The 22,721-nt window shown below is 44.5% G+C and overlaps 1 protein-coding gene across 3 annotated transcripts in view; it reads left to right on the forward strand.

The window, feature by feature from the left end:
- The window catches only part of cbwd (COBW domain containing), a 77,427-nt gene that overhangs the window by 26,702 nt on the left and 28,004 nt on the right, over positions 1-22,721 (forward strand). For all 3 annotated transcript variants that reach the window (XM_038804695.1, XM_038804693.1, XM_038804696.1), the window contains 3 exons: positions 10,273-10,319; positions 10,676-10,762; positions 14,943-14,987. In XM_038804695.1, the coding sequence (XP_038660623.1) occupies positions 10,273-10,319; positions 10,676-10,762; positions 14,943-14,987 (179 nt within the window). The remainder of the gene's footprint in view (positions 1-10,272; positions 10,320-10,675; positions 10,763-14,942; positions 14,988-22,721) is intronic.

Consider the following 22,721-nt stretch of genomic DNA (forward strand, 5'->3'; position numbering starts at 1 on the left):
TGGCCATTTGCCGAATTTTGATGGTGTGGGTTCATCCAACATTCACACATTCAGCTGTTGATTGACCCAATGTCAGTCCTTTGGAAAGTACCAGTCAGCAAGTCGCAGGTGAGATGCTCTTGACTTACCGTAGTTATGCTGAATTTGTGGAAACACTGTGCCTTGTATTTGGTGTCGGCTTTTGGAAGCTGTTGCATACAGTCAGGGGTGAGAAGAATACCTGACCCAGGTATGGGAGTTGTGGTGGCGGTGCCCGCAACTTGTCCAGGAAATGGAGCTGAGGATGTAGAGAGGAGAAGCTCTGCCGGGAGGGAGGAGGCATAGCTGACCCGACCCACTGAAGACTGTTAGCGAACTTTACTCTCGCGTACACCTCAATCGGGCAGTCCCTGAGGTGACGGGTTTAACAAGACGATGGCCACTGAACTGCACCACTTCCTTCAACCCGACCTGGAGTCTAACAGCAGAGCAAGGACGGCCCTGCTAATGCCTCAAGGTCATAATCACCTTCAATTTGTATGCCTCTGGATCCTTCCAGGTGGGAATTGGAGATGTTGGCAACATTTCTCAGTGTTCCACTCATTGGATCATTCGGGAGGTTGTCAAGGTCACCTACTCCAGACAAAGGCAGTTTGTTGGCTTTTCATGTACAGGAAGCAAAGGGAGCATGGCTTTGCCAGCTTAGCAGAATTCACAAAGTTACCAGCCGCTCTGCAGGTTTCCCTACGTCAGAAAGGAGGGGTTTACCAATCCCTAGGACTTCCATTTCATAAATGTGCAGTTGGTGTGCGACCATGCACAATACATTGTTGGTTAATGCCCACTGTTGTGCAATAGCCATGATGCATTCATTCTGCCCCGAGGTTAGCTGCTCTGGCACAAGGCTACTGTATCTGTATGTGGTTACGAGGAAGCTTCCTGGACTCCTTGTTACCAGACAGACTGTAAGAGATTGATTTCCAATTTCAGTGAAAAGCCTTTCCTATGCCAACGTGGACACACCATTGCCTTGCACATCGGATGTGCCATCACAACATTACTTTGCTCATTATCCAACAATGAAGGCTACCAACCAAAATCCTTCTATGACATCTTTATCTAACAATTGATCCAACTATGTCAAGCAAAATGAATGATTCATTTTTGTGCGCTCTCTTGGCGCTTATCTGGGTATTTTCACCTGCCCTGGTGCTTCAGTGCAGTGCCACTCCAGTGATTGCAGCCTGGCTGGTGTTTGTCTGCTGGCCTTCACTGGTGGTGTCTGCAGCAGCTGGCCATGCAGGATGGCCTCAAGCACCCTTTCGGCCTTGAGGGTCTGGCTTTGGCATACACCACTTCAGCAGGGGTGGGAGTAGCCTGTGCCGGCTGGCTGAGAGACTGCAGCAAGAGTGTGGAGAGGCAGTGCTGGAAGGATGAATGCTGTCACTTTGAGAAAGGAGAGTATGTTTACGCTCCTTGGAGCCCAAACCATTTCCCCGGGGGGCAGTGTCTCGGCAATGCTAGTAATCTGCTGGAGCTCGTATTACTGTACAGCTTTGAGAGCCTGAATGCTGCTTTGAGCAATGCGAACTACAGCCTTGAAACCATTAATCTGAGCCTGCATGAAAGTAAGATGGCTTGTGTGGCAACAGGCAATGATTTCTTGACTGCCTGCTGAGTTTCCACTGCAGCACTGAAATATTGAGTGGTTTCTGCCTTTGCTGCAGTAGAGGCTGAGGCGGTAGCCTCGAGGCCCGTATCACGTTGGGTCTCTGAGTCCTGTCATAGAGTTCGCCAGTGCTTCCACACTGCAAGGAATGAGCTCCAAGTTCTGCGGGAAGCGCGTTCGAAGTTGGAGCCAAGCTCTTTGATTCACCTTCTCAGTGAGAGGTGGCTCTATGAGAGGCCTACAATGCATCCTGCACCTCTGTGAGCATGCTCACAAATCTTTATGGGCGGCATGGTTGAACAGTGGTCTGCACTGCTGTCTCACAGCGCCAGGGACCCGGTTTCAATTCCAGTCTCTGTCTGTGTAGAATTTGTACCTCCTCCCCATGTCTGCGTGGGTTTCCGCCGGGTGCTCCGGTTTCCTCCCACAGTCCAAAGATGTGCAGTGTAGGTGGATTGGCCACGTTAAATTGCCCCTTAATGTCCAAAGGTTAGATGGGGTAATGGGGCCAGGGTGGGGAATGGGCCTTGGTAGTGTGCTCTTTTGGAGAGTGGGTGCAGACCCGATGGGCCGAATGGCCTCCTTCTGCACAGTAAGGCTTCTATAATGACCTTAATCTTCTATCATGAGCGGTGGATTCATATGGATTGGCCATGCTAAATTGCCCCTTGGTGTCCAGGGTTGTGCAGATTAGGTTCTGGGTTACGGGGATTGGGCGGGATGGATGTAAGAGTGTAAATGGGTAGAGTGCTCAGTTGAAGGGTTGGTGCAGACTCGATGGGCCTAATGGCCTCCTTCTGCACTGTAGGGATTCTATGATTCTATATAGACTGCCTCATCAAAGCCCCCATGTGAACCCCTTGCAACAGAACTGGCCTGCAGCCTTCTGAGCTGGCACACAAACTAAGATCACAAGGACATAAATGGAAGTAGGCCCATCGGCCCTCTAGCTGACTCCACCATTCAGTTGTTCTCTGGGAAAGAAAATTCCAAAGATTAACAAACCTTTGAGAGAAGAAATTCATCCTCATTTGCATCTTAAATGGAAGACCCCTTATTTTGAAATTATGCCCCCAGCTCGAGATTCCCCAAGAACCTTGTATGTCTTTTAAGCTCCAATGAATATCAGCCCAACGGCCTCGATCTTTCCTTCAACCCAGGAATCAGCTTAATGAACTTTCTCTGAACTGCTTCCAATGCAAGTATATCCCTCCTTGAGGTAACCAAGTATGCACACGGTACTCTTAAATGTGGTCTCATCAATGCCCTGTATAGTTGTAGCAAGACTTCCCCACTTTTATACTCCACCTCCCCTACCAATGAAGGTCAGAATTCCATTTGCCTCCCTTATACCTGCATGCTGACTTTTTCTATGTAGGTGTACACACTCTACCTTCCCGGTTCACTCTGGCCAGAACCCCCCTCTCGAGGGCCTGCGCTTTCTCCTCATTGGTCGGGTTTTGTGCACTCCCGCACGATAGATCTCGGGCCAGACGTATGGACTGTGGGGGCATGCCCATTAAAGGCGCCACATTACCCTCGTTCCTGAACGCATTGTTCGAATAAACTGTCCTAAATACACTCATCCTCAACTCATCTTCCAAGCTACCTATGCCAATTTAATTTGTCCAATCAAAGTAAAGATTCAAGCAACGCAGCAGCTTTCTTGCAAACGCCCATTATTTCTTGATGTTTATTCTGTCTTGCTGTATAGCTACTGTTAGGGGATCTATAAACTATTTATACCAGTGCCTTCTTTCTTTTGCTATTTCTTATCTTCACACAAATTGATTTTACATCCTGTATCCTTACTCCCTGGCCTGGTTGTCCTAGCCCACTTGTGCTCATTGTCTCATCAAGTGCAGATCCTGATTTCAAACTACCCTGTTAAGCTATGTACAGTGCCAGTATCTGAGAGGTTGGCTGTTCGTTCAAATCAAGTGACAGTGTTTTCTCATCACAGTTTCCCCCTCCCTGGGTGTGCTGTAACTGGCCAAGGAGGATTCTTGGGTATCTGAAAGCAAAAACTCGGAAGGGAAGGGTTGGTGAGTAGGGAGACAGATGGTCCATGGTCATGGCATCTCCAACTTTAATTTATTTCCCATTAGATATCAGGATGAGGGTGATACGGGTGTCGAGAAGGCACATGAGGCAGTACCTTATCATTGTCCTTGATTGTGCCAGTGCTGCCAGATGCCATGTTCTCTTTTGCAATCAGCCCTGCAATTTAGCGTACCGTATCCTCCCATCGAGATGAGTGAATGGAGTGGTGGTGCCCCCTGCACCCCTCCCACTTCTCTGATACTTCCAGAGGTTATGGACCACCTTAGTGCGAAGGGAAGATAGGATATAAATATTAGTGATTGTGCAGCATTTGTTTGGGTGATGTGCTTTCCTTAGCTGAATAGCTAGAGGTATGTTAGACAGTGAGAGGTAGGAATGATGTTGGCATCATTGGAAGTTGAGTGAGATGAAGTAATGTGAATGTTAAACTTGAGACTCGAATGCTAGTGACTGATGACGTTGTGATGCATTGCACAGTACCAGTGACTGGTGCAGCGGTGGGTATTTTGAAGATAAATTCCTTGACTGTGCATGTGAAGTCATTAAACTTCCAGCACTGCTGCCTTGGGGTTAAACTCCGAGTGCTTATGTTTCTTCCAACTTGCTCCCTTTCCGTTCAGAGACTGCTATGGGTACCTCTGGGCTCTCCTGGCAACATTGCCTCTCTCCTAGAGTACACCTCTGAGACTAATGCCTTCAGTGCAACTGAACCTCGTAATCTTTGGACGGCTGCCCCATTTTCTTCTCATTCATTCTTCAACTATAACTTTCTTGTAGCATTCATTTTTCGAGTGCTTTAGGAGGGCGAGGCAGCCTTTAAGAGGTGGAGAGTAGCTAGTCCATGTGTTAGCCTCACACATTCTAAAACATTCAGACAGGGAATAGCACCTCTCACTGAATGTAAAATAGGGCATTGGCACAGTCCCTGATAAACTCCCCGGGGCTGCATACATTGATCTTTTTTGTCCAAGTGGTGAAAGAGGTCACAAGACTCTGTCTGGCCGTCAACTAAGCCTGTTTGACCAGGCATCATGTTATAATCCTGCTGTCAGCCCTGTTCTAAGAGTTTCAACAAAGGGAATGCAAATTTCTATCTTGGAAATTTAGATTCCCTTTTAAAGTGTTATGAGGAACAGATGAGTGTACATCATTGTACCACACAATTATCAGGTTAGTGGAAGATGAACTAGATTTTTTTTGTCATCTTATCAATTTCTATGTTCCTTTATTGTTCTTTGCAAGTGCAGATTACTTTGCAGATATCTGTTGTGGGTAGATAGGGCATAAGAATGGCCTTAACTGCATAATCGTAGCAGATTTGTACAACTTTCTGTCCTTTCGGGTGGTGCAGTGGTTAACACTCCTGCCTCATGGTGCTGAGGTCCCAGGTTCGATCCCGGCTCTGGGTCACTGTCCGCGTGGAGTTTGCACATTCTCCCCGTGTTGCCGTGGGTTTCGCCCCTACAACCCAAAGATGTGCATGCTAGGTGGATTGGCCATGCTGAATTGTCCCTTGATTGGAAAAAATGAATTGGGTACTCTAAATTTAAAAAAAAAACTTTCTGTCCTTTTACCATCCTTGCTCATGTTGATCCCGTTCTCTCTGCTGGGTTATTTTCCCAGGTTTGCTACAGCTTCTGCTGAAGTTTTCTTTTCCTCTTGTTCCCCAGTTTCCTCCTACCCTCTCCTGTTCCCGCCCCCTACCCACACCCCCTCACCTCCCCATTTGCTGTCTATTGCATTGTGGACAATAAACTGATCATCAGATTCCTGTATGGCTTGTGGGTTGATCTTATGCCAGGCAGATCTGGCAAAAAACACTAAGTCATAGCTCCCATTTTTGATTCCTTGAAGTGAATGTGTCTGGGCAACAAGTGATAAAAGATGAAGAATGGCCAGTTGGGCATGGTGGATGTACCAGTATTTGTGAAATAGTACTTTCAGAGTGAATGCATTGAGGAAAGTAAGAATAGGGACCAGTGGGGGAAGGGAACAAGAAATCAAAATATCCGACAAAGTGTTGCTGTGCAAGTTTGAGTTACAATTCCATTAAAAAAGTTGTCTTATTAGTTCCTGGTTAAATGCTGCATTGTGAAAGTAGATATTTCCTATTACTTGATTCTACTGAAAGGGCTTGCGGGCTTGTTTTGTTTAGTAACAGTATAGCGACAGTCTTTTTATGGAAGAAATATTTTCAGAGATGCATTGACAGTTCCTTTATTTATTTGAAAAGCAATTGTTAAATACACATGTAGACTAGATGAAGTTATTTCTTAAAATGCATAGAGCAGTTTGAAAAAGTGACACATTGACAGATTTACAGAAAGCTGTTGCATTTCAATTATGGCTCGGAAATATCTAAGCTTTTGTTTTCTTCTCATTTGGGGATGAAAATTTGGCAACTTGTCCGCTTCTGTAACCCCTGATGCTTGACCTCTGCCAGTTACCCACCGTTTAAGTAGTTTTGATGTCACTACAAGTGATGACATATCGGTAATGGGTAGCAATTGGAATGTGTCATGCTTCACGGACTGGGCCCATCACAGCTGAAGCTGGGAGAGCTGCTGTGTGATCAGCCAGTTAAATTGAAACTGAAGTGGTAATTGAAATCAGGGCCTATCACGGAAATGGGATTGTCACCTAGTGATCTAAAATATTAATTTCCTAATCATGGACAAATGATTGGACAAGCGCAAATGACAGCTCCTGACTCCAAGGGCCTGACATTTAGGCCAGAGCCACAGTTCTTTTGTGGTTTGGCTTTAAAAACGTGGCAACATTCAATTGAAAGGAATTAATGAACAGGGAATGATATAAAGAAGGTCAGGGAAAGGTGTTTTTTTATTTTCTGTATTGATATTGTACAAGTTGCTTTTGATTATTTATAGTGGAAAAAAGCATGAATTGAATTACCACTTGAATTGCTACATAATAGAAAGTCAATGAGGTTATATTCAAGGGTCAAGTGACTGGGGAAAGTTTCTACCATTATAGTTTACTAATCTTACTGCTCACATTCCTCAAAATTACATTGGCCTAATGTGATCAATTTATAATTTTCTTCCATGCTGGTTAGTTAACTTAAAAGCAAAATAGGTAATCTGATTCTACACATTTTTGTTACTTCTGTGGGTATCTTCGATTATAAAAGTTATTTTGTGTTTCTTGCCAGACTTAAGTTTTCCGCCCTGCAATAATGCTCCTGTTGTCCAGCATCTTTCACATGGATGCTGCACCACAATCTTTGGTTATCCCTGTTGGTATTATTTTTTGCAGAATAAATATATTGAATAAGGTGGCTCGTTCATCTTTATTCTGTCAAAGCAAGTGAAAGAGCGGTTTGTACCATCAGTTCCTAGTCGATGAAACTTTTGTCACTGTCAAAAGATGCTCAGTTCATGCTTTCTTCCACCCCCCCAACCCACTCCACATCAGTGGATGCTGTATCACTGGTATGACTTGTTTGGCTTAACAGTCTGCTTTTCTGTGTGAAACTCTGCAATACGACTCAGTGTCTTGCATGAATAATTTGCATTTTGTACTGCAGTTATAATTTTATATATGTAAATAGGAGGTAAATTAAGAGACTATTCTGGAAATTCATTCATGGTGAAGTTGAGAATGACTGCCCTTGACCTTAAGGCGACCTTTGATCGAGTATGGCATCAAGGGGCCATGGCAAAACTGGAATTAATGGGAATTGGAGGGGGAAACTTTCCACTGGTTGGAGTCATACCTAGCACAAAGGAAGATGGTTGTGGTTTTTGGTGGCGAATCAGCTCAGTCCCAGGACATTGCTGCAGGTGTTTCTCAGGGGAATGTCCTAGGCCCAACCACCCCTTCAGTTGCCTTCTCCCCTTTACACAGTCAGACATGGGGATGTTTTCTGATGATTGTCCAATGTTCAGCACCATTCGGAATGTTTCCAATTCTATTGCAGCCCATGCCCATGAACAGCAAGACGCAAACAACATCCAGGCGCAGGCTGACAAGTGGCAAGTAACATTCGGACCACACGAGTGCCAGGCAATGACCATCTCTAATAAGAGAGAATCTATCCATCTCCCCTTGACGTTCAATGGCATTATTATTGCTGAATCCCCCATTATCAACATCTTGGAGGTTACCATTGATCAGAAACTGAACTGGACCAGCCACATAGGTACTGTGGCTACAAGAGCAGGTCAGAGACTGGGAATTCTGCATTGACTAATTCATCTCCTGACTCCCCAGAACCATTTACAAGGCACAAGTCAGGAGCGGAATGGAATATTCTCCACTTGCCTGGGTGAGTGCAGCTTCAAAAATACACAAGAAGCTTGACCCCTTTTGAGGACAAATCCGCCTATTTAATTGGCACCCCATGTACCACCATAGATATTCACTTATTCCACCATCAACACACAGTGGCAGTAGCGCGTACCATCTACAAGATTTACTCTAGCAACTCATCAAGATTCCATCGACTGAACCTTCCAACCCTGTGATCTCCACCACCTAGAAGGACAAGAGCAGCAGATATCGGAACACCAGCACCTGCAAGATCTACTCCAAGGCACACAACTTCCTGACTTGGAAATATATCACCATTCTTTTACTATTACCAGGTCAAAATCCTGAAACTCCCTCCCTAACAGCCCTGTGGATGTACCTACACAACATGGACTACAGCTGCTCAGGAAGGCAGCTTACCACCACCTTCCCGAGAGCAGTAATGAATAGACAACAAATGCTGGCCAGCAGCGGCCACATCCCACAAAATATATACTTTTTAAATTGTGGGTGTGATGTGTTTGTTATTCAATAAGTCACTTTGTTGTACAGAATTTGAGTTTTTTCTGGAAAAAGAGACATGTTGGTGAATCTTTTTGGCTTGCACTCATCAGAATTGACGCAAGAATACCAACCATTTTTACTGCATGACTAAAGGATGCTGATTGATTGACATGTCAACTCCATTTGGTCAAGACATTAGCGTAGAGAATGCACCAGGCAAAAGGAACATGTCCAGGCATTGCACCTTTTTTGAATTAAACAATAGCATTGGGAACAATGGTTTCCTGGTGCATTCTCCATGGCAACACCTCAGCGACCAGCAACCTTTTATCGAGTAGTATAATTTTTTGTTCATTCTTGGGATGTGAGCTTTATTGGGAAGGCCAGCATTTATTGCGGATCACTAATTGCTTTTGAGAATTGGTAAGGCCTTTGAAATGAGCTGCGAAGGGATGAAGGGTGATGGACCCTGGCAACACACTTTGGCCTTTTAAAAAAAATTTAGATTACCCAATTATTTTTTCCAATTAAGGGGCAATTTAGTGTGGCCAATCCACCTACTCTGCACATTTTTGGGTTGTGGGGGCGAAACCCACGCAGACACGGGGAGAATGTGCAAACTCCACATGGACAGTGACCCAGAGCCGGGATCGAACCTGGGACCTCAGCGCCGTGAGGCAGCTGTGCTAACCACTAGGCCACCGTGCTGCCCTGACACTTTGGCCTTCTTTTCCTCCCGTTTTGTTGAAGAAGTGCTGACCTCTACTTGGCACATCAACACAATGGCAATACTGAGATTGTTAACATGCAGGTCCTCCTCTGCCGTGATGAATGTTATTGTTCCAAATGTAGTGATTTGTCTTTGTATTCACTCTTTTATTAGTTTTCTGCTGGTGGGAACCACGAGAAGGCGTGATACTGGGTGCATGTTCTCTATTGTTTTTTTTTTAAATAAATAAATTTAGAGTACCCAAATTATTTTTCCAATTAAGGGACAATTTAGCGTGGCCAATCGACCTAGCCTGCACATCTTTGGGTTGTAGGGGTGAGACTCACGCGTACATGGGGAAAATGTGCAAACTCCACACGGACAGTGACCCGGGTCAGGATCAAACCCGAGTCCTTGGTGCTGTGAGGCAGCAATGCTAACCACTGCACCACCGTGCCGCCTTGCATGTTCTATATTGGATTGAAAGTTGGTTTGCTCTCACCAGGAAAGTCCTCCAAGTGGGGATCGAATAATTTATTTTAATGATCATGATATACTTGCCCGCTTCCCTCCTTTCACTTTTTAGTATATTTATTCACAGTTTCAACATTTTCACAATACAAAATGACTCCAGCAACCCCGCTCCCCACCCCTCAACAACCAATGGTAACCAACTTCTTCCCTCCTTTCACATTGAGTCATGTTAGTATAGCGTTTTGAACAAAAGTCTAGGTAGGAATTGTTCCAGACCTCTGCTTGGGATCAGAAGTTTGGTTGGGGAATAAACATAAAATGATAGAAATATAAACCAGGTTAGTCAGCTTTTGAAAGAAAAAGGTGGGCTAATGCTTTTGGATGTGACCCTATTTCCCTGCACTGTGGTCCAGCTGAGAATGCAGTTAGATAGCTTCCTTCCAGGCCTCGGCCGAAAACACATAAAGGAATTAAGTGACCCATGATGATTCATTCTGCAGGGTTTATGTATTGGTGGCTCCTCCCGATAATATTACCTTTAATATAGAAGAACTCTCTATGCTGTCTCTATATAGCGCTAATACATTTGTGTTTCTTACAGCACCTGACAGAAGAAAAACCTGGAAATCTGGTCAATGAAGCAGCCAGGTATTTCCTATACTTAAATAATACCTTTTCAGAGGCTTGTGCCAAAACTCTTAAAAAGATTTTAACTATATAAATATGTCTAGTTTTTAAAATTTTCTCAAAAGCCATGGTATGCTGGGAATATTTTTGATTTTAATTGGGTAAAAGATTATTCAAGGATATTTAAAATTTATTTTGATGTTTAATATATTTTGTTTAAGAATGGCAGTTTATTTTTGTTCCATCTCTCACTCCAAACATAAAACTTGCCAGAGGGATTCCTGGAAATTTCCACAGAGCAGTGAATTCCATAGATAATGGTAATTTCCTGATGCTTTTCAGGGGTTAGTTATTGTCTGTTGCTTTATCATATTTAGGCAAATTGCCCTTGGTGACCTCATTGTCATTAATAAAACAGACCTGGTTCAACATGAGGAGCTGGAAAATTTGAAAACTGCTGTTAGGTAAGGAAGGATGTTTTGCCATTTTATAGTAACAGATCTTAACATTTTAAATATGTTTTTGGCCAAGAAAGAAACAGAATAACTCATAAATCTGACAGGAAGTACAATGCCAACAAAATTCTTAATGCAACCAACTTTGTTCAAATATCTGAAAGTAATGTGAGATGCCATTCAGTCCTCACCAGCTTAGTTTCTCTGCTTCTTCTCCTTCACCTGATTGATGACCTACATCCCTTTTCTGGCGAATGAGAATCAACCACAATAATTTTTGTCTCCTCCTTTGCTAAATTGTAATTGTTGCACATTGTTTTTGAGACTACTATTCCTTGCAAGTCTTTCTATATCTAGTCACCTTTTTATTGCTAATTGGCCTGGAAAATGAATAATCGCAGATTGGCGGCCTGTTAAATACCCTGTCCAAACTTTCCTTTCCATGTGTTCTAAATGTTCAAATAACTTTCTTTCTGTTTTGGGATCAGATGTCCAGATTCTGGAATTTAATAGCTTTCTTCGGTGTTTTACAAAAAGTGAAATGAACAACTTGAGTTCATATGGTGCCTGCCCATGACCTCTGGTGCCTTCCAAAACACTTCTCAGTCAATGAAATACTTTGTGTATGATCACTGCGTAATGTAGGAACGGTGAACAAGTGCATCAATTAGAAATTAATCTGCCCTCGCAGAGGGTGGTTGGTGCCTGGAACGCATTGCCAGTGGAGGTGGTGGGGGCAGGCACGATAGCAACATTTAAGATGTATCTTGCTAGACACATGAACGGGTGGGGAATGGAGGGATATGGACCATTTGGGCAATATGTAGCAGGTCTAAATAAGGAGGATCGGGACAGTTTTGGTGGGCCGAAGGGCCTGTTTCTGTGCTGAAATGTACTTTAAATAGACAAACTGAATCACAATTTGATGATTTCTCAGGGAATAAATCAAATTTAGTAAGTTTTGTTCACTTCATGTTTCCTCAGGGAACACAGCTAAAGTCCAAAATCAGTCACGGCAGCAAATATAAAATGGGGGTGAAATCATCTCTGAAGCTCAGCACATGTGAGCTGATTTAGATGTAATAAGATGCCTTCTGAGGCAGGAGGAGCAGTTTGAAGAGTGAAAACTATCTATGGTGGCTGCAAAGTTTAACATTTTCCACATGGACTTTTTTTTTTCTCTCATCCAAGCTCTTCCAAATCAGGTAGAGTATGGATTTGGTGCAGAGTAAAGTTCCCATTACGTAGTGTGGTAACTGTAGTTATTTACTCCAACTTGTGGAGGTTGGGAATGCCATTCACTCTTGCCCCAGGCCACCAACCTGTGTACATACACACAAGCAAAATTTGTCAGGAGCATAAGGCTTGTCGCTATCAACTTCACAAGGTGTTTAACAGAGGCGACAACCAACAAAACTAGTCTCCAATTTACTGTACAAGTCTTATTTCCCCTTACCTTTGTCAAAGATCTATTTGGTCTCCTTAGGTCTATCATGTGCAGGTTGCCGATCACTAGAAAAGGAGCAGGTACCAGCAGAAAGCTGTGGGCCCATGACATGTAGAACCAGTGTTAAAATACAAGAGAAAGATCAAGGTCAGAGCACCATGTACTGTGATGGCATCCAAAGAGAATACACTTCCAAGGAATTGTCACAGTTCATGTTACCGTTTCAGCCCCTTCCAGAATGAGCTCCAAACCCCCTTAAAAGCATAAACTCACATAGATTGAAGTGGTTTTAAATTGTTACTCTCTGGCAAACTTGTTCAAACCTTGTTATGCAGTAGCTTGCAGGAAATTAATGCACATCAGAACCAACAGGAAGGGCTGCACACATAAACATAGTCCCAAACACTCAACCACATCGCAGTCCCAAGTACAACACTCTCATCTTACTGTCAATGATAACATTGAAAAAAGAAAGACTTGCATTTGTTCAAAGTTGGATGAATGGCCAACCTACTTCCAATGCATTAATGTTCCAATCCTTTCTTTTGTTTAAGGTTACAAGACTTTAAACAGTGATTGTGATTTTCTTATATATATGATATATTACAAAAAATGAGTTTTCAAGATCACAGATTAAAGTTTAATATTTGCATCTTTTAATTACGCCCCTAATTAGTTTGAATTCCTGTAAACCAGCCTCATCATTGCATCAACCAAAACAAGCACTAGAATCACAGAGAAATATGACTTATGACTTCCAAGTTAGTGCAGATGAAAACTGCATCAGAAAAATAAATGGAAAACAGTTGTTGGAGAAAATGGAATTTGTACTGTTACAGCAGGGGATAAAAAAACGTCAGCGTTGTCCTTGCTAATGTCCCATTTTTGTATTTGCCCACAACAGTCATACTTTGGCCCCTGAAAATAAGATCAATGGTTTGGCATCAAATTAAAAACAACTTTGAATAATGCCTTCATTTTGATTGAGAACAAGGTTCGTACTACCCAATCTCATTCCACTTGAGGTCCCATTTCTAAAAGGCATTAAGGTGGACAAGTCCCCAGGACCGGATGGGATCTATCCCAGGTTACTGAGGGAAGCGAGGGACGAAATAGCTGGGGTCTTAACATATATCTTTGCAGCATCCTTGAGCACGGGTGAGGTCCCGGAGGACTGGAGAATTGCTAATGTCCATTTGTTTAAGAAGGGTAGCAGGGATAATCCAGGGAATTATAGACCTGTGAGCTTGACGTCAGTGGTAGGCAAACTTTTGGAGAAGATACTGAGGGATAGGATCTATTCACATTTGGAAGGAAATAGCCTTATCAGTGATAGGCAGCATGGTTTTGTACAGGGAAGGTCATGTCTTACAAACCTAATAGAATTCTTTGAGGAAGTGACAACATTAATTGATGAGGGAAGGGCTGTAGATGTCATGGACTTCAGTAAGGTGTTTGATAAAGTTTCCCATGGCAGGTTGATGGAAAAAGTGAAGTCGTATGGGGTTCAGGGTGTACTAGCTAGATGGATAAAGAACTGGCTGGGTAACAGGAGACAGAGAGTAGTGGTGGAAGGGAGTGTCTCAAAATGGAGAAAAGTGACTAGTGGTGTTCCACAGGGATCCGTGCTCGGACCACTGTTGTTTGTGATATACATAAATGATCTGGACGAAGGTATAAGTGGTCTGATGAGCAAATTTGCAGATGATACTAAGATTGGTGGAGTTGCAGATAGCAAGGCGGACTGTCAGAGAATACAGCAAAATATCAATAGATTGAAGAGTTGGGCAGAGAAATGGCAGATGGAGTTCAATCCAGGCAAATGCGAGGTGATGAATTTTGGAAGATCTAATTCAAGAGCGGACTATACAGTCAATGGAAGAGTCCTGGGGAAAATTGATGCACAGAGAGATCTGGGAGTTCAGGTCCATTGTACCCTGAAGGTGGCAACGCAGGTCGATAGAATGGTCAAGAAGGCATACAGCATGCTTGCCTTCGTCGGACGGGGTATTGAGTACAAGAGTCGGCAGGTCATGTTACAGTTGTATCGGACTTTGGTTAGGCCACATTTGGAATACTGCGTGCAGTTCTGGTCGCCACATTACCAGAAGGATGTGGATGCTTTAGAGAGGGTGCAGAGGAGGTTCACCAGGATGTTGCCTGGTATGGAGGGTGCTAGCTATGAAGAAAGGTTGAGTAGATTAGGATTGTTTTCATTGGAAAGACGGAGGTTGAGGGGAGACCTGATTGGGGTCTACAAAATTATGAGAGGGAAGGACAGGGTGGAGAGCAACAAGCTTTTTCCAAGAGTGGGGGTGTCACTTACAAGGGGTCACGACTTCCAAGGTGAGAGGGGAAAAGTTTAAGGGAGATGTGCGTGGAAAAACTTTTACGCAGAGGGTGGTGGGTGCCTGGAATGCTTTGCCAGCGGAGGTAGTAGAGGCGGGCACGATAGCATAATTTAAGATGCATCTGGACAGATATATGAACGGGTAGGGAACAGAGAGAAGAGGACCTTGGAAAATAGGCAACAGGTTTAGATAAAGGATCTGGATCAGCGCAGGCTGAGGGGGCCGAAGGGCCTGTTCCTGTGCTGTAATTTTCTTTGTTCGTCTTTGTTCTATTTCTCCATTGTCTCCCAGCAACAAAACAAAATCAGGGGGTTTTAAAATTCATATTTTTCCTCCTTAATATCTTCGGTAGTGTTTGCCGAGTATGATAATCTGAGCATTTATATTTCAGGTCAATCAATGGACTTGCCAAGTTAATTGAAACACGACGATCAAGGTGAGAATATTGTGTGTTTTTCCGCCATTAAAATTAATTCTGTAAGCGACAGTGTTGTGAGATGCAGTTTAGGGTTCAGACACTGCAGTACACCATGGGCTGGATTCTCCGCAGCCCCGTGCCGAACCGCATTTGGCACGGAGGGGGAGAATCGAAATTCCGGATGCAATCAGGCCTGGCGCTGCTCCGGCGATTCGCCGGGCCCCAAATATCCATGCCTCCGTGAATTACGCTGCGCAGCTGGGGGGCCATTGCCAGAGGCCCGCCCACCAATACTCCGCTCTTGACCGGCCGAGTTCCCGACGGCATGGAACTAATATGGTCTGGCTGGTCGGGGCAGCAATCGGGCCGGTCCGAATCAGGGCGCGCTGCCAATCAGGGGGCGCCTAGTTTGTTTGTGTTGGTCCGTGGTCCGAGTCTGCCATGGTGCTTGGAGAGCCGGTGGAGGCCGCCGCCGTGCAAATGCGCGGACTCGCAACCGGAAGTGTGGGGGCCCGTATCCGCAGCCAAAGCTGCGTGAAGCTCCCCAGGTCCCTGCTAGCCACCTGAAGGTAAGTGAATCGGGTTTTTTTTCTTGGAAACTCGGGAGTGCAACGCCAGCATTTTTACGCTGGCGTGGGACATAACCCCATTTTGGGAGAATCCAGCCCCTTGTATTTCATTCCGACGTGAGGCAGCTGGACTCGTAAATTAACATCCCAGCCAACATTCAGTGTTAGACATTGGAATGATCCATCAATTTGAGTTCAGCAGGGATTAACTTCAAAGGACCCACCTCTGGGGGAATGCCTTAATTTTTAAACCCTGGGAAAGGTCAAAGGTCAAGCTGCAAACCCCTATCAGTCTAGAAATAAAATAAATGTGACGCACAGTTTCGGAGAGTTGCAAAGACCTGCTGAGGGGGAGCTGAAATAGTTTTAAGCTGAAGCCAAGTCAGATCCAACAAAAGCAGTCTGTTCTTAAATGAAACTTTAACATAATAAAACATCCCAAGATGCTTCACAGGAGCATTTTCTATAGATCATTATCTGAAAATGAAAACAATTGCAGGGTTATTGGAGGAAATGTCACCAAGTGAATTATTTTGCAGAGAGCCAACATGGACATAATTGGCTAAATGACCACCACCTGTGCTGTAACCATTCTAGAATTAGAAATAAAATTATGGCATTGAACCGCAGGAGGAAATATTAGCAATATTAGTGTAGGTGACCAACGTTTTGGTCAGAGAGTGAGACTTTAAGGAGTTTCTTAAAGAAGGAAAGAAAGATAGAGAGGCAGGGAGATTTAGCAAAGGAGTTCCAGAACTTAGGACCTTGGCAACTGAAGACATGGCTGCGACTGATGGAACAGTTAAAACTGGGGATGCTCAGGAGGCCAGAATTAAAGGAGTGTAGATATATTGGTGGTGTATGTACATCCTTAGGATCTCATCTGACTATTTTGAAGGCAGATGCTTCAGCTTTTGATGAAAAATTGTCTCCGGTATTAGCGATATTGCTGCGCCTGTACCCACTTCCGTTTTAATTTCATGACCATCGAGTTTTGAATACGCCCAAAAACATTGTTGATCTCCCTGCATTGACAAAACATCTTGCTTTAGTTCTTGCTGGAGCTCTGGTTCACTGACATTTCAGTGATTTTTAGCTTCAGCCACTAATTTTTTTAACTTGTATTGTTCGTCTTGCATTTTCTTGGTATATAACAGTTTTTCTGAGCCCAACACGTTTTGGCAATGTGGCCCTTCTTACCACAGTTCTCACATGTGCTTTATTTAGTCCATCATTCCCCTGCTGAGTGTCCAACCTGTGTGCAGCCGTGACATGGCTGCACCTTTGCCTTGTTCCTTGGGGTATCCATTTTCTGAACCTTCGATCCAGCCCCTAACTGCAAAGCTTCTCTCGAAGCAAGCTCCATAGATCATAGGCGCGATTCTCTGCCCACCACGACGGGTCGGAGAATAGCGGGAGGGCCTTCCCGACATTTTTCCCGCCCTCCCGCTAGTCTTCCCCCCCCCCCGCCCAACTCCCGACACGAATCGCTGCCGCCGTTTTTTTACGGCCGGCAGCGATTCACAGCTGATAGATGGGCCGAAGTCCCAGCCCTTTACGCTGTTTTTACGAACGGCAAACACACCTGGTCTGGCCGTTCGTAAAAACGGCGGGAACAACTCGCTTTTTATAACCATGGCACCGATTGGCACGGCAGTACCACGGCCGTGCCAAGGGTGCCATGGGCCCGCGATCGGTGGGCACCGATCGCGGGCAGCGGGCCCGATGCCCGCGCACTATTTGTCCTTCCGCCGCCCCGCAGTATCCATTCGCGGGGCGGCTGAGGGGCATCCCGGCCCGCGCATGCGCGGGTTTCGCACAAATACGCGATGACGTCATCCGCGCATGCTCGGGTTGGTGTCTTCCAATCCGCGCATGCGCGGCTGATGTCATATGACGCGTCAGCCGGCGCTAACTCCGGCAAGCGGGCTTAACGAAATTCGTTAAGCCCGTGATGCCGGAGCTTACGGCGTCGGGCTGCTAGCCCTGACCGGGGACCAGAATCGGTTCCCGGTCGGGAAGGGGCGCGCTGGCGTCAAACCCGCCCGGGTTTGACGCCAGCCGTACGATTTCTCCCGTTTTGGGAGAATCGCGCCCCATAGAATTCACAGTGCTGAAGGAGGCCATTCGGCCCATCGAGTCCGCACCGGCCCCTGGAAAGAGCACCCCACCCAAGCCCACACTTCCACCCTACCCCAGTAACCCCACTTAACCTTTTTGGACACTAAGGGCAATTTAGTTTGGCGAATCCACCTAACCTGCACATCTTTGGACTGCGAGAGGAAACCGGAGCACCCGGAGGAAACCCATGCACACACGGGGAGAACATGCAAACTCCGCACAGACATTGACCCAAGCCTGGAATCGAACCTGGGACCCTGAAGCTGTGAAGCAACTGTGCTAACCACTATGCTGCTCAGATGTGGCAGGTTCCACACCAACTTTCAAAGTCACTTACAGTTATCAGCTTCTTCTGAATTCTTTCATTGCATAATGCACAAACCAACCTGTCTCATAAGAACATAAGAACTAAGTGCAGGAGTAGGCCATCTGGCCCCTCGTGCCTGCTCCGCCATTCAATTAGATCATGGCTGATCTTTTGTGGACTCAGCTCCACTTTCCGGCCCGAACACCATAACCCTTAATCCCTTTATTCTTCAAAAAACTATGTATCTTTACCTTAAAAACATGTAATGAAGGAGCCTCAACTGCTTCACTGGGCAAGGAATTCCATAGATTCACAACCCTTTGGGTGAAGAAGTTCCTCCTAAACTCAGTCCTAAATCTACTTCCCCTTATTTTAAGGCTATGTCCCCTAGTTCTGCTGTCACCTGCCAGTGGAAACAACCTGCCCGCATCTATCCTATCTATTCCCTTCATAATTTTAAATGTTTCTATAAGATCCCCCCTCATCCTTCTAAATTCCAACGAGTACAGTCCCAGTCTACTCAACCTCTCCTCATAATCCAACCCCTTCAGCTCTTGGATTAACCTAGTGAATCTCCTCTGCACACCCTCCAGCGCCAGTACGTCCTTTCTCAAGTAAGGAGACCAAAACTGAACACAATACTCCAGGTGTGGCCGCACTAACACCTTATACAATTGCAACATAACCTCCCTAGTCTTAAACTCCATCCCTCTAGGAATGAAGGACAAAATTCCATTTGCCTTCTTAATCACCTGTTGCACTTGTAAACCAACCTTCTGTGACTCATGCACTAGCACACCCAAGTCTCTCTGAACAGCGGCATGCTTTAATATTTTATCGTTTAAATAATAATCCCGTTTGCTGTTATTCCTACCAAAATGGATAACCTCACATTTGTCAACATTGTATTCCATCTGCCAGACCCTAGCCCATTCACTTAACCTATCCAAATCCCTCTGCAGACTTCCAGTATCCTCTGCACTTTTCGCTTTTCCACTCATCTTAGTGCCATCTGCAAACTTGGACACATTGCCCTTGGTTCCCAACTCCAAATCATCTATGTAAATTGTGAACAATTGTGGGCCAACACGGATCCCTGAGGGACACCACTAGCTACTGATTGCCAACCAGAGAAACACCCATTTATCCCAACTCTTTGCTTTCTATTAATTAACCAATCCTCTATCCATGCTACTACTTTACCCTTAATGCCATGCATCTTTATCTTATGCAGCAACCTTTTGTGTGGCACCTTGTCAAAGGCTTTCTGGAAATCCAGATATACCACATCCATCGGCTCCCCGTTATCTACTGCACTGGTAATGTCTTCAAAAAATTCCATTAAATTAGTTAGGCATGACCTGCCCTTTACGAACCCATGCTGCGTCTGCCCAATGGGACAATTTCTATCCAGATGCCTCGCAATTTCTTCCTTGATGATAGATTCCAGCATCTTCCCTACTACAGAAGTTAAGCTCACTGGCCTATAATTTCCTGCTTTCTGTCTACCTCCTTTTTTAAACAGTGGCGTCACGTTTGCTAATTTCCAATCCACCGGGACCACCCCAGAGTCTAGTGAATTTCGGTAAATTATCACTAGTGCATCTGCAATTTCCCTAGCCATCTCTTTTAGCACTCTGGGATGCATTCCATCAGGGCCAGGAGACTTGTCTACCTTTAGCCCCATTAGCTTGCCCATCACTCCCTCCTTAGTGATAACAATCCTCTCAAGGTCCTCACCTGTCATAGCCTCATTTCTATCAGTCGCTGGCATGTTATTTGTGTCTTCCACTGTGAAGACCGACCCAAAAAACCTGTTCAGTTCCTCTGCTATTTCCTCATTTCCCATTATTAAAACTCCCTTCTCATCCTCTAAAGGACCAATATTTACCTTAGCCACTCTTTTTTGTCTTATATATTTGTAAAAACTTTTACTGTCTGTTTTTATATTCTGAGCAAGTTTACTCCCATACTCTATTTTACTCTTCTTTATAGCTTTTTTAGTAGCTTTCTGTTGCCCCCTAAAGATTTCCCAGTCCTCTAATCTCCCAGCAATCTTTGCCACTTTATATGCTTTTTCCTTCAATTTGATACTCTCCCTTATTTCCTTAGATATCCACGGTCGATTTTCCCTCTTTCTTCCGTCCTTCCTTTTTGTTGGTATAATCCTTTGCTGAGCACTGTGAAAAATCGCTTGGAAGGTTCTCCACTGTTCCTCAACTGTTTCACCATAAAGTCTTAGCTCCCAGTCTACCTTAGCTAGTTCTTCTCTCATCCCCTTGTAATCTCCTTTGTTTAAACACAAAACAGTAGTATTTGATTTTACTTTCTCACCCTCCATCTGTATTTTAAATTCCACCATATTGTGATCGCTCTTTCCGAGAGGATCCCTAACTATGAGATCATGAATCAATCCTGTCTCATTACACAGGACAAGATCTAGGACCGCTTGTTCCCTCGTAGGTTCCATTACATACTGTTCTAGGAAACTATCGCGGATACATTCTATAAACTCCTCCTCAAGGTTGCCTTGACCGACCTGGTTAAACCATCGAAGAGTATCATCCAGTATTGTATAAAATTCCCAATAACTAGCTAATCTTAAAGCTATAAATTGTAAAATGGTTTCACCTTCTTCCTGACTACAGCAGTGGAATTGGAACAACATGTTCCAACATGTTACTGCAATGGACAACGGTTTATGAAAGGATTGGCCATCTAAAAGTTTCATTAATTCACTGAAGGTGTGCTGGATGAGCAAGATTCTGTTGCAGCATTAATGTTTTCCGGCCAACTCAGCTAAGAACTGTTGCAAACTTTAGGTCTGATTAGCAGGGGCTGTTTAGCACAGGGCTAAATCGCTGGCTTTGAAAGCAGGCCAGCAGCACGGTTCGATTCCTGTACCAGCCTCCCCAAACAGGCGCCGGAATGTGGCGACTAGGGGCTTTACACAGTAACTTCATTGAAGCCTACTCGTGACAATAAGCGATTTTCATTTAATTTTCTGATTAGCTAATAAAAACAATTGGAATCTTTCTTCATATGAATTTCATGTTTCATAATCCTCAACATAAGCCCAGGAGCCCATTTTTCCCATCTTTTTTGGATCCCAGCTCCTAGGATCTACACTTCCTCCCTTCCGACTCCGTTGGAGACTAGGGGCTTTTCACAGTAACTTTATTGAAGCCTACTTGTGACAATAAGCAATTTTTAAAAAAAGTATGGCAAAATAATCGCTTGAACAAGCAACTAGGAATTATTCCTCTTTTTGACCTGAGTATTTTGACTTTTCTCCCGAATAGTGGCTTGTGCAGAGTCGCCAGACTTTGAAATCCCCATTTCCTGCAGATTAGATTATAAGGTTACACCAATAAGCCGGGGTGGGCGTAGGAGTGGAAATACGTTGAATGCTCAATCAAAGGTGCAGTGCAGACTTGATGGGCCAAATGGCCTCCTTCTGCCCTATAGTAATTCTATTCTATGAGATGATAGAGATGTGGAGGAGAGAAGCCCCAAAGATGAAAGTAAAGATGAGAATTTTAAAATTGAAGCTTTGCCCAACTGGAAACTAGTGTAGGTTAGTGAGCACGGGTATGAATGGTTACTAGGACTTTTGGTGTGGAGATAGAACATGGGACAGGCGAAGAGTACTTTGAAATTCTCAAGTCTGGGCAGCACGGTGACACAGTGGGCACCATTGCTGCCTCACAGCGCCGAGGTCCCAGGTTCGAATCCCAGCCCTGGGTCACTGTCTGTGTGGAGTTTGCACATTCTCCCCGTGTCTGCATGGGTTTCACCTCCACAACCTAAAGATGTGCAGATTAGGTGGATTGGCCATGTTAAATTGCCCCTTAATTGGAAAAAAAAAATAATTGGGTACTCTAAATTTATTTTTAAAAAATAAATAGTCAAGTCCAAGGCTTGGATGCGGGTTTGAGTAACAAGTGAACTCAACTGAAGTCGGATTATGCTACAGAGTTAAAAGAATGCCATCTTAGTGTAGAAATATAATTGGAAGCTCATCTCCGGGTCAGATCTGACACTAAGGTTGTAAACAGTCTGGTTCAACATCGGTTCATTGCCAGTGAGAGGGATGGAATCCATGGCCAGAGAACAGTTTGTGTACTGAGGAAACCTTGGTCCAAAAGTTACATGTGGTATATTTCACTATTTTCTACACCATGAGGTTTACTGAATTAAGTTGAATTAAGAAGAGATTTACGAGAAATGTTCCGGTGTATTTAAATTTGTAGAATAAACTGTTCAATTTGTACAAATGAAGATGTAAACCATGCAGAGCTCTTAACTTTATGTTACAGCAAGGGAGAGAAACCTGTCCATTCCAATTCATATATGTTACAAGTGCATAAGGTGGCAAAATTGGGATGTTAGCTTCGATAGTTAAATGCAAAAATGGTAATATGGTTGTTGGTTCAAGGCATGGTGTTACGGCATCTAGCATAAAATAAGCTTTTGACGTTATCTGGGGCAGCACGGTAGCATTGTGGATAGCACAATTGCTTCACAGCTCCAGGGTCCCAGGTTCGATTTCGGCTTTGGTCACTGTCTGTGCGGAGTCTGCACATCCTCCCCGTGTGTGCGTGGGTTTCCTCTGGGTGCTCCGGTTTCCTCCCACAGTCCAAAGATGTGCAGGTTAGGTGGATTGGCCGTGATAAATTGCCCTTAGTGTCCAAAATTGCCCTTAGTGTTGGGTGGGGTTACTGGGTTATGGGGCTAGGGTGGAGGTGTTGACCT

This window comes from Scyliorhinus canicula, chromosome 8 (assembly GCF_902713615.1).
Source record: "Scyliorhinus canicula chromosome 8, sScyCan1.1, whole genome shotgun sequence".
Taxonomy (NCBI): Eukaryota; Metazoa; Chordata; class Chondrichthyes; order Carcharhiniformes; family Scyliorhinidae; genus Scyliorhinus; species Scyliorhinus canicula.